This window comes from Desmodus rotundus, chromosome 6, assembly GCF_022682495.2.
Source record: "Desmodus rotundus isolate HL8 chromosome 6, HLdesRot8A.1, whole genome shotgun sequence".
Lineage (NCBI taxonomy): Eukaryota > Metazoa > Chordata > Mammalia > Chiroptera > Phyllostomidae > Desmodus > Desmodus rotundus.
Genome location: NC_071392.1, coordinates 44,688,588 through 44,700,992, shown reverse-complemented (window position 1 = coordinate 44,700,992; position 12,405 = coordinate 44,688,588). Strand labels below are relative to the sequence as shown.

At 39.9% G+C, this 12,405-nt stretch overlaps 1 protein-coding gene across 2 annotated transcripts in view; it reads left to right on the top strand.

Annotated features, from left to right (window-relative positions):
- The window catches only part of FBXL13 (F-box and leucine rich repeat protein 13), a 287,440-nt gene that overhangs the window by 87,664 nt on the left and 187,371 nt on the right, over positions 1-12,405 (top strand). For both annotated transcript variants that reach the window (XM_045193852.3, XM_024558073.4), the window contains exon 8: positions 4,332-4,427. In XM_045193852.3, the coding sequence (XP_045049787.2) occupies positions 4,332-4,427 (96 nt within the window). The remainder of the gene's footprint in view (positions 1-4,331; positions 4,428-12,405) is intronic.

Below are 12,405 nucleotides of genomic sequence, written 5' to 3'. Positions count from 1 at the left end.
TGACCCAGCGGACTAGTCCATACTATAACCATTTGACCTTCTTGGGGTGATGAGAAAAATTTTATTATCCTTTTGGATCAGAGACATTAATTATGCAATAGCTACAGATCTAATCCCCTTAATATGTGGGAAGTAAAGTGTTTGTAGAGGGAAGTAAGGACAAAACATATATCATAATAGATTTCTGAGTCTCCAGAAGCTAGAGCTTTTTAAAGCACTGAGAAATCCAGGGGAAATTTATTTCCTCACATTAATTTATCAACTTTCATATAACCTTTCATCATGATTGTGAATTTTTAAATTTCTCCTTGTATCTTCATGGCTATGTTATTAGATGCTCACACATTTATAATTGTTATATACATCCAGTGACTTGTTTAATTGTTTTCTTTAACTATTATGTAGTGATAATACAGGGGAATCTTGTGGGATCACTGGTGAGAGGGGAGGGGCAGCCAGGCAGCTCATCCTGGGAGAGGCTGCTACCAGGTAAAGGTTAAACAAACTAGAGAGGCAGCATCACATTGCCCCAGCAACTGAGCTAGCACAACACAGCATGACAACTTCCACACCACCAGGTGAGACGCTGCAGGCTGGTGAGTGTGATTGACACGGGAAAAACCCTCCTACCCCATCTTCCAGCTCCTGATTGAAGGGAAAACAAAAGGTCACAGGGACACGTGTACCTAAAGGTTAACATGGCAGCAATGGGGAGGTACCAACCTGCCAGTCTAAACCTACAGGATTGGCTGGAGTGCTGGCCACTTCTGGAGTGCATGGAATTTTGGGCAGGGAAATTTAAACAGAGGGCAGAGAGGGTCTGGCCCCTTGACCTTCCCTTCTCATACCCTGCCGGAGGCCGGATTGTTCCTGGGTGGGTGGGCTCTGGAGACTGCGTAGTCTGGCAGTGAACTTGGGCCCTGTGAGCCAGGAGCAGTGGAGGTGGCAATGAGGTGGTCGTGTGGTGGTGCAGGCTGTGCGCTGGCAAACTCCAGAAAGGTGCCTGAAGCTGGACTGCTAGCGGGAACCAGCTAAGCTGCCTGGGTGGTCGTTCTGCAGCCACCTCCGTTCCCCCAAGGGCAGTATTGTTAGATGGAAGAAGGAACTCTGGGTTCAGCCTTGAACTAATCTGGCAAAGTGCGGTGGGGTTTTTCTCTGCGTCTGCTAGAGGGAATGGGCTCTGAGGCAGAAGCCTGACATTCTTCAAAAAAAAAAAAAAATTGTATAGCTTTTGAATAAAAGACCCCTTTCCTTTTTCACTAAACTTCTGCCTCTAGAATTTATGGGCAACAGGCAGCAGGACTCCACCTCTATTCGGTAACAGTGACTCTCTTCATCAAATAAACTTTAAAAATCCACCTAAAATACTATACTGAACAAGACAAACACACATGAGACATAATAGGTATATTAATATCAGAGGGAAAAATAGTAAAGCAAAAGCATTATTAGGGATAATCTTTGCCTTCTAACCAGTGAATTTTGCTAAATTTACTGTTACTATATATACTTGGATTTATTTTTCTCATTTCATTTTATACTATCCAGCCCCCTTTTTATATGCTTATTTTTCTTTTCTTACTTTTATTTATTGAGTTTTAAAATCTACCTCCTTATCCCCATTTTCATGTTTAGAACATATACATGCTATTTCTACTATTTCAGTGACTTCTCTTAAATATTTTTAGCATGTGCATTTACCCTATTAAAGCTTAAAGTAAATGAATATATACTCTTTCTTCTGGAATAATTACTAAAATTAAGAAAACAATCTCTAGTTTTAGAATATTAGTGTTATCCAGTGTTTTGTTCCACCTTGTTTTGTACCCCCACCTTGGCCATCATCATCAAACCTTTGTGTAAGGTTAATGGCTTTACCCTTGTACTTATTAGTTCCTTTGCTTATCATGACTACTTCCATCTGACTCCTTTCTTCTGACTCCAGAGTCCTTTAGAAGCTCTTTTGTGAAGAGTCTGTGGAGGCTCTTTTAATCATTGTCTTAAAGTGTCTTTACTTAATGTTGACCCTTGAGTTGTAATTTACTTGCATGTGGTATCTGAGATTGATACATATTCTGCATTCTGTCTTCTGTGGTTGCTAAGTGACACTCTTCAGCAGATAAGCTGTCTCTAGTTACATTTAGGATTTTCCTTTGATTTTGCCCTTTTGCAATTCCACTATAATGCCATGGTGTCTTTTGATTTTCCCATTTGGGATTTCGTGTACTTCCTGAAACTGAGAATTATTGCTTTTCATCAGTTCTGGAACATTTTTATCTGTGGTGTTTTTGAATTTTGCTTTGATTCCATTTTCTTTGTTCTCTACTTCTAGACATTCTATAAAGATATATAGAATGTTGGACCTTTTCATGTTGTAAAACGTGTCTCTTAACCTCCTATGTACATTCCATCTCTTTCTCTGTCTATGCCTTATCATCTGTAATTTCTTTAAATATGTACTTCAGTTTGCTAACTCTCTTATCAGCTAGGTTTCAACTGCTATGTAATGTAAACACTGAATTTTTAATTTTAATAATTATATTTTTAATTCTCACAAATTTTATTTGGTTCCTTTATAAATCTGCCCAGTCCCTTTTCAACAACATGTTTTCCCAAGAATTTAATTTTCTTTGTATCCCTTTTTCACCTTAATGTTATTTAATTACTACCTGAGAATTTTATTAATAAAGTTATTGTTTTTCTGTTGTTGAATATAGTTGCATTTTTTTCTTCATGTGTTTTGTAATTTTTACTGAGAGCTTAATTTGTTGGGACTTAATCTGTGGAAATCCTACAATAGCTGATTTGAGGATATGTCTGTCTCTTTAGAGAGAGTGGTATTCATTTCTGCCAAATGTCCCATAGTTCCTATTGACTTGGAAATTCTTTGCATGTTATTATCAAATCCAATTATAATGGTAATAGACTCAAATTGGATCCCACAAATAATTAAAAATTCAAGGCCCTTAAAAATTCAGAATAGCTGGTTTGGTTACAAATTCTTTGGGAAATTTTTTAAAATCAAAGGCAAGGTATTTGTTGCCAATAGGTAGTTTTTTCTTTTTTAATCTCTCTCATAATCCTGGATCTATCTCCCTCTCCCTGCCCCATACCCCACACCCCCACTCCCTTATGACTTCCAGCTTTGTACAAGCCTAGGGGCTTTTTCTGCCCCTGCATGGCCAGTAAAATCTGAATCTATTTGTTATGGAAAGCAGCAATCATCCCTACTGCTTCCCTATCCCAGCAACTATAGCCTGTACACATTATTTTGAGTCTGGGTTTGCAAAGATTGGTTCCCTGGATATTCTCCTTACTTTCTTGAAAAATCTGTTATTTAAAAAAATATATGTTTGGTTTATAGGTGAGATCACATGGTATTTGTCTTTCACTGACTACCTTATTGGGCAGAGGAGGGCAAAGGGGGAGAATTGGGACAACTGTAATAGAATAGCAATGAAAATGATTTAACAAAAATATGTTTGATTTTGAGAGTAAACATACTCTCTAAGTATGGGGTTGGGGGTGGAGAAATAGAGAGAGGTTGGTAAAAGGATGCAAACCTTCAGCTGTAAGATGAATACGGTCTGAGGATCTGATGTAAAACATGGTGACTGTAGTTGATAACACTGTATTATATAATTGAAATTTGCTAAGAGACTAGAACTTAAATGTTCTCTCTCTCATACATACACAAAGATTAATATGTAAAGTGATGAATGAATTAATGGGGGGGAATCCTTTTACAATGTATATGTATATCAAATCATGATGTATACCTTAAATATCTTAAAATTTTGTATGCCAACTATACCTCAATAAAGCTGAATTTTAAAAATGTAAAGAAATATTTTTAACTATTTAATACTTAATGATATTTTATATCAAGAGGATTTCCAGATTTTCTAGTTTATCATTTTTTTCCTAAAGATAGAAGCCATGGTGGGTTTATTGATCTTTCCCAGGGATCCTATAATTTTAGAAAAAAATCTGGCTCAGTTCAGCAAAGTATTATTGAATGCCTTCTGTATACCAGCTACTATTTAGAAATCACTAATTTTCTAGAAGATTCTACTTTCATTCAGAAAATAAATCTGCCTGTCTTTCTCACCATCCTCTGCAACGGTCAATTGAAAAGATCACATTATTTCAACAGATAATTTATAGCACTTTAGTTAAAGTGCTTATCTTCAGATAAATTTCCAGCACTTAATTCCCTGCTTCTACAATATATGAATTACATTATCGTTATTAATAGCAGAAAGGTAAGTGGAAGAGTTATATAAAAATTCATATTTTTCAAAATTGTATATATTTTTCTTTGTGTTTAGATTTTCTTCTACCTCAGTTTAAGAGATGTGGTAATATGTGGTCAAGTCTCTCACTCCTGGATGTCAATGATACAAATAGGCTCATTGTGGAACTGTGTAAGTAGCCACCACCTGGAGCTACGTCTTTACTGTCATGTGCCGCTTTGCAATGGGGATATGCTCGGAGAAATGCACAGTTAGGTGACTTTGTCCTTGTGTGAACATCATACAGTGTACTTACACAAACCTAGATGGTGTGGCCCACTACACACCTAGGCTATACAGTATGGTCTATTGCTCCTTGGCTACAAGCCTGTAAAGCATGTTACTGTAAAAAACAACATGAGAGTAAGTCAGGCACAAGAGCAAATGATGCATTAAGATGTGGTAAACAAGAGATGTATGAGGCTGCTGCTGGCATAACACAGCGTACTGTTATACAGCTAAGTTTTTTTTTAATAAATAGAGTACATGCTAAAAGAACGATAAGTAGTATTAAATAGCTAAACCAGTAACACAGTAATTTATTATCAAATATTATGTACTGTGCATAATTATACGTGCTATACTTAAAACTGGCAGCACAGTGGTTTGCTTACACCACAATCATTACAAACAAGTGAGTAGTAATGTGTTATGCTACAATGTTACAATGGCTACAACTTAACTAGGTGACAGGAATTTTTCAGCTCCGTTATAATTTTATGTGACCATCTTCATTATATGAGGTTCATCATCGACTGAAACGTCGTTATGCGATGCAGGACATAATTTTAGTTCTTAAAGGAGATTGAACTACTTTTTTTTTTTTTTTATTGTTATTTAATTACAGTTGTATGCCTTTTCTCCCCATCCCTTCACCCCACCCCAGGTGAACCCACTTCCCTCCCCCCTCTCCACCCTCCCCCTTGCATTTGTTCATGTGTCCTTTATAGTAGTTCCTGTAATCCCCTCTACCCACTGTCCCCGCCCCCACCCCCCACCCCCGCCCTTGCTATTGTTACATTGTTCTTAACTTCAATGTCTCTGGTTATATTTTGTTTGCTTTTTCCTTCTATTGCTTATGTTCCAGTTAAAGGTGAGATCATATGGTATTTGTCCCTCACTTCCTGGCTTATTTCACTTAGCATAATGCTCTCCAGTTCCATCCATGCTGTTGCAAAGGGTATAAGCTCCTTCTTTCTCTCTGCTGCGTAGAATTCCATTGTGTAAATATACCATAGTTTTTGGATCCACTCATTTGCTGATGGGCACTTCGGTTGCTTCCAGTACTTGGCTATTGTAAATTGTGCGGCTATGAACATTGGGGTGCACAGATTCTTTTGGATTGGTGTTTCAGTGTTCTTAGGGTATAATCCCAGCAGCGGAATTACTGGGTCAAAGGGCAGTTCCATTTTTAGTTTTCTGAGGAAATTCCATATTGTTTTCCACAGTGGCCTCACCAGTCTGCATTCCCACCAACAGTGCACGAGGGTTCCCTTTTCTCCGCATCCTCTCCAACATTTGTTTGTGGATTTGTTTATGTTGGCCATTCTGACTGGTGTGAGATGATAGCTCATTGTGGTTTTAATTTGCATCTCTCTGATGGCTAGTGATGCTGAGCATCTTTTCATATGTCTCTGGGCCTTCTGTATGTCTTCCTTGGAGAAGTGTCTGTTCAAGTCCTTTGCCCATTTTTTAATTGGGTTGTTTGTCTTCCTGGAGTGGAGTCGTGTGAGTTCTTTATATATTTTGGAGATCAGGCCCTTGTCTGAGGTATCATTGGCAAATATGTTTTCCCATACTGTTGGTTCTCTTTGTAATTTGGTGCTGTTTTCTTTAGCCATGCAGAAGCTTTTTATTTTGATGAGGTCCCATTTGTTTATTCTTTCCTTTATGTCCCTTGCTTTAGGGGATGTGTCTGTGAGGATGTTGCTGCGTGGAATGTCTGAGATTTTCCTGCCAATGTTTTCCTCAAGGACTTTTATGGTGTTACGGCTTATATTTAAGTCTTTTATCCATCTTGAGTTTATTTTCGTGTATGGCATAAGTTGGTGATCGAGTTTCATTTTTTTGCACGTAGCTGTCCAGATCTCCCAACACCATCTGTTGAAGAGACTGTTTTTGCTCCATTTTATGCTCCTGCCTCCTTTGTCAAATATTAATTGATCGTATAGATTTGAGTTTATTTCTGGGCTCTCTATTCTGTTCCATTGGTCTATGTGCCTGTTTTTATGCCAGTACCAGGCTGTTTTGATTACCGTGGCCTTGTAATACAGTTTGATATCAGGTATTGTGATACCTCCTGCTTTGTCCTTCTTTCTCAAAATTGCTGCTGCTATTCGAGGTCGTTTATGGTTCCATATGAATTTCTGCAATGTTTGTTCTATATCTGTGAAATATGTCATGGGTACTCTAATAGGGATTGCATTGAATCTATAAATTGCTTTGGGTAGTATGGCCATTTTGATGATGTTAATTCTTCCAATCCATGAACATGGTATATGCTTCCATTTGTTTGTATCTTCCTTAATTTCTTTCTTCAGTGTTGTGTAGTTTTCTGAGTACAGGTCTTTTACCTCCTTGGTTAGGTTTATTCCTAGGTACTTTATTTTTCTTGTTGCTATATCGAATGGGATTTTTTTTCCTGATTTGTGTTTCTGCAGTTTCGTTGTTGGTGTACAGGAATGCCTTTGATTTCTGGGTATTGACTCTGTATCCAGCTATTTTGCCAAATTCATTTATTAGGTCGAGTAGTTTTTGAGTGGAGTCTATAGGGTTTTCCATGTACACTATCATGTCGTCTGCAAACAGTGACAGTTTCATTTCCTCCTTTCCAATTTGGATGCCTTTTATTGCTTTTTCTTGTCTGATTGCTGTGGCTAGGACTTCCAATACTATGTTGAATAGGAGTGGTGAGAGAGGGCATCCTTGTCTTGTTCCTGATCTTAGTGGGAAAGCTCTAAGTTTTTGTCCATTGAGTGTGATGTTGGCTGTAGGTCTCTCATATATGGCCTTAATTATGTTGAGGACTGCTCCCTTTATTCCCACTTTGCTGAGTGTTTTTATCAGAAATGGGTGCTGTATCTTATCGAACGCTTTTTCCGCATCTATTGATATGATCATGTGATTTTTGTCTTTGCTGTTGTTGATGTGATGTATTATGTTTATTGATTTGCGAATATTGTACCATCCTTGCATCCCTGGGATGAATCCCACTTGGTCATGGTGGATGATCTTTTTAATATATTGCTGGATGCGGTTTGCTAATATTTTGTTGAGAATTTTAGCGTCTATGTTCATCAGCGATATTGGCCTGAAGTTTTCTTTCTTCGTTGTGTCTTTATCTGGTTTGGGGATTAGGATGATGTTGGCTTCATAAAAAGAGTTTGGGAGTCTTCCATCAGTTTGGATTTTTTCGAATAGTCTGTGAAGGATAGGGGTTAGTTCTTCCTTAAATGCTTTGTAGAAATCTCCTGTGAAACCATCCGGTCCAGGGCTTTTGTGTGATGGGAGTTTCTTGATGACTGCTTCAATTTCCTTTGCTGATATTGGTCTGTTCAGGTTTTCTGCTTCTTCTTCATTCAGTTTTGGAAGATTATATTTTTCTAGAAATGTGTCCATTTCATCTAGGTTTTCAAATTTCTTAGCATACAGGTCTTCATAGTAATTTCTTACGATCCTTTGTATTTCTGTGGTATCAGTTGTAATCTCTCCACTTTCATTTCTAATTCTGTTTATTTGGATCCTCTCTCTTTTCTTCTTGATAAGCCTACTTAAAGGCTTGTCGATTTTGTTTATCTTTTCAAAGAACCAGCTCCTGGATTCATTGATCCTTAGAATTGTGCTTTTAGTCTCTGTGTCATTTAGTTCTGCTCTGATCTTGGTTATTTCCTTCCTTCTGCTTGCTCTGGGCTGTCTTTGTTGTTGTTCCTCCAGTTCTTATAGGCGTAGGGTTAGGTTGTTTGTTTGAACTGTTTCTATCTTCTTAAGGTAGGCCTGTATTGCTATGAACTTCCCTCTCAGGACTGCCTTTGCTGTGTCCCATAGGTTTTGGGTTGTTGTGAGTTCGTTTTCATTTGTTTCCAGGAAGTTTTTGATTTCTTCCCTAATCTCGTTCTTGACCCATTCATTGTTTAATAGCATGCTATTCAGTCTCCATGATTTTGAGTGTTTTGGGTTTTTACCCTTGAGGTTGGTTTCTAGTTTCAGACCCTTGTGGTCAGAGAAGATGCTTGATATGATTTCAATTTTCTTGAATTTGTTGAGGCTTGCTTTGTGTCCTATCATGTGGTCTATCTTTGAAAAAGTTCCATGGACACTTGAAAAGAATGTGTATTTTGCTTCTTTGGGATGAAAAGCTCTGTATATAACAGTTAAGTCCATTTCCTCTAGGGTATTGTTAAGTGACACAATATCTTTGTTAATCTTTTGTTTGAAGACCTGTCCATTTTTGATAATGGGGTGTTAAAATCCCCTACTATAATTGTGTTGCTGTCAATATCTTTTTTGAAATCCTCCAAGATTTTCTTTATGTATTTGGGTGCTCCTATGTTGGGTGCATATATATTTACAATGTTTATGTCTTCTTGGTGGATTCTTCCTTTGAGTATTATGAAGTGACCTTCTGGGTCTCTCTTTATGGCCCTTCTTTGGAAGTCTATTTTGTCTGATATGAGTATTGCTACCCCTGCTTTTTTTTCCTGTCCGTTTGCTTGGAAAATTTGTTTCCAGCCCTTCACTTTCAGTCTGTGTAAGTCTTTTGTCCTGAGATGGGTCTCTTGTAGGCAGCATATGTGTGGGTCATGTTTTCTTATCCATTCAGCTGTTCTATGTCTTTTGATTGGAGCATTTAATCCATTTACATTTAAGGTTATTATCGATAGGTAGTTATTCATTGCCATTATTTCCTACCTGTGTTCCTCTGTCTTTCTCTTCTCCTTCCTTTCCTTAAAGCAGTCCCTTTAGCATCTCTTGCAGAGCTGGTTTGGTGGAGCTGTATTCTTTTAGACTTCTTTTGTCTGGGAAGCTCTTTATTTGGTCTTCTATCTTGATTGAGAGCCTTGCTGGGTAAAGTAGTCTTGGTTGGAGGCCTCTGGTTCTCATTACTTGGAATATTTTTTGCCATTCTCTTCTGGCTTGGAGCGTTTCCATTGAGAAGTCAGTTGCTAACCTTATTGGGGCTCCCTTGTATGTTACTTCCTTTTTCTCCCTTGCTGCCTTTAAGATCCTCTCTTTGTCTTGGAAATTTGCCATTTTAATTATGATGTGTCTTGCAGTGGGTCTCTTTGGGTTCCTCTTGTTTGGGACTCTCTGTGATTCCTGGATTTGGGTGACTTTTTCTCTCCTCAGATTAGGGAAATTTTCCATCATTACTTTTTCAAACAGGTTTTCTATCCCTTGCTCTTCTTCTTCTCCTTCTGGTATACCTATTATACGGATATTGTTACGTTTCATGTTGTCCTGCATTTCCCTTATTGCCTCTTCATTCTTTCTGAGCCTCTTTTCCTTTTCTTGCTCCTTCTGGGTGTTTTTTTCTACTTTATCCTCCAGCTCGCTGATCCGATCCTCTGCTTCATCAAGTCTGCTTTTCATTCCTTCTACTGTGTTCTTCAATTCAGAAATTGTATTCTTCATTTCCTCTTGGCTCTTGTTGATAGTTTCTATTTCCTTTTTCATGTTGATATAGTTTGCAGTGAATTCATTGTAGTTTCCTTGTAGTTTCTGGTAGTTCTCTTTGAGCTCAGAGAGCTCAGTGAGCTTCCTGATGACCATTGCTTTGAACTCAGTATCTGATAGTTGACTTGCCTCTTTTTCGGTTAGTATTCTTTCTGAGACTTCCTCCTTTCCTTTCATTTGGGAATTGTTTCTTTGTCTTCCCATTGTTTGTGAGGCTCTTCTTGTTGGCCTCTGCGTCTTAAATTGCTTTGTTCTGAATCCCTGGGTTTATGATATGAACTTCTATGGTAGAATGCCAATGGGATTCGGTGGTGCTGTCTCCTTACTCTCCTGTGCTCACTGGTCTTGAGCTGACGTTTATGTGTTTAACACGGTCTAACTCTCGTCTTTTCAGCACTCCAGGTTTTGTTGTCGCACCTGTGGGAAAAATAGAAAAGGGGGGAGAAAGAAAAGGGAAAAAAAAAACAAAAAACAAAACCAAAGATGGGAAGGAGGGAAAAAGGAAATAGGAAAGGAGGAAAGGAAGGAAGGAGGGAAGAAGGATTAAAGAAAGATCGGAGGCAAGATAAGAAGGAATTTTAACAAAAATTAAAACATAGAAATAGATAAAAGAAGGCAGGAAGAAGACATAAAAATGGTAAAGGATGGGAGGAAGAAGGAATGAAAAAAAAGAAAAAAAGAGAGAGGAAGAAGGAATTCAGGGGGAAAGGAAAAGGAAAAAAAAAAAGGAAAAAAAAATCTTCTGTTGGCTTTAAACCGTTCAGGTTATTTCTGCTGTTGTCCTGTCCGTGCAACGGGAGGGGGTGGTTGGAAGGATTGGTTTCACTTTTCTTCCTTCCCGGGTCACACTCTTCACTGTTTTGTAGGTGTGGTCCCTGTCAGGCAATCATGCCGTTGATCAGCCAATCCAGCAGCTTTGTTCTTGGGACACGCAAGAGGCTGCTCCAGCCTCTTTGGCTCGGGAGGCGTGCGCGCGCAGCAGGGGAATCCAGCCGCTTTGGGTTTGTGACGTTATTTGGGCTCTGAGCGCGCAGCCGGCTGACTGATGGAGCCGCCCAGGCTAGGGAGGCTGGCGAGCTGCAAGCTGCTGGTTCAGCGGCCTTGGTGTTACGACACTCGCCAGCCTCTTTGTGCTTGGGAAACGGCATCCAGCCAGCCCTACGCTTGGTGAGCGCGCAGCCCGCCGCCGAGCCAGAGGCTCTATGCTTGGGGGCCCTATCCAGCCGCCCGGGGCTTGAGACTCTCGGGTGGGCGGGGCCGCCCTGGGACCGAATCACGCGGTACTTGGTTCCGAGGTTTTGGGTCTGTGGGTGGAGCAGCTAGTCTCTGCTCCAAATGATCTCGGAGGTTTCAGGTGTGGGCCCCGTTCGCTAATCTGCGCGCGCGCGACCGTGGGCAACCAGACCTCAGGTGAGCGCTGGTGCTGTTTATCCCGCGTTCCGCGTTCGCAGTCCAGGGGCGGAGGGGGGAGGGGCGCCAGGGGCCTCGGCCACCACCGAGAGTTCTCTAACTAGCCCCTGAGTGTCTCTATTTTCTTTTTCTTTTTGAGAAATTCCTCCTTTTCAAGCCCCCCTGGTCCAATCAAGCACCTGGCTGCTCACAGCGCAGCCTGGCCCTCTCCCAAGACTCCTGCCGCAGCCCCTGCACCAGGGCTGGCGCCTCTGCTGCCCTTGTACCGCACGGTCCCGGTTCCCGGGGACCTTATTGTCCTTGAGCACTCTTCTTACCGTCAGATCTTTCAATGTCCTCTATCTTTGGTCTCTGATCTTCGTATATGCTGGAATACTGTTGGCTGTTCGCTCTGCTCCTCAGATCAGCTAGGTATTTCCCTGGCGTTGCGGGGAAGTGGATTCCGCTCCCACCTATGTTGCCGCCATCTTCCTCCGATTGAACTACTTTAAGCCAAATGTAGTAGTGACTACCTTCTTTCCTGCTCCCGGCTATGTGGCCACCAAGAGTAGGTACACTTGTTTCTCTTTTGTGCAGGCACAAGCCTGAAGGATGAGATAAAAAGGTAATGCTATTTTAAAAGATACATTATTAATATTCTTTCATTTAAATGGTAGAAATAAATTGAATATTACTTTTAGAATGAAACAAAGTTCCTTTTTATCTGTTAGGTTTACCAGTGCCTAACTCAAGATGCTGCAGAGAGAAATTGAGACAATGCAAGTGAAGTTCTGAGTGTAGAGCCTGTATGTAAGCAGCATGAAATAAATATTAGCTACTATTATTAGTTCAAAAACTGTAACAAACCATCCCAAAATATGGAGAAAAGGATAAAACAACAGCATGAAATTTGGTTAAAATATATAACACGTAAACAAAGCTCATTTGCTATTAGTGTGCGTGCATGCACACAGACCTGCATACACTCAGGCGTTTTCCCACGTGAACATCTAGGATGGTACCTTGGTACTTTTCTTGTCATTGTACT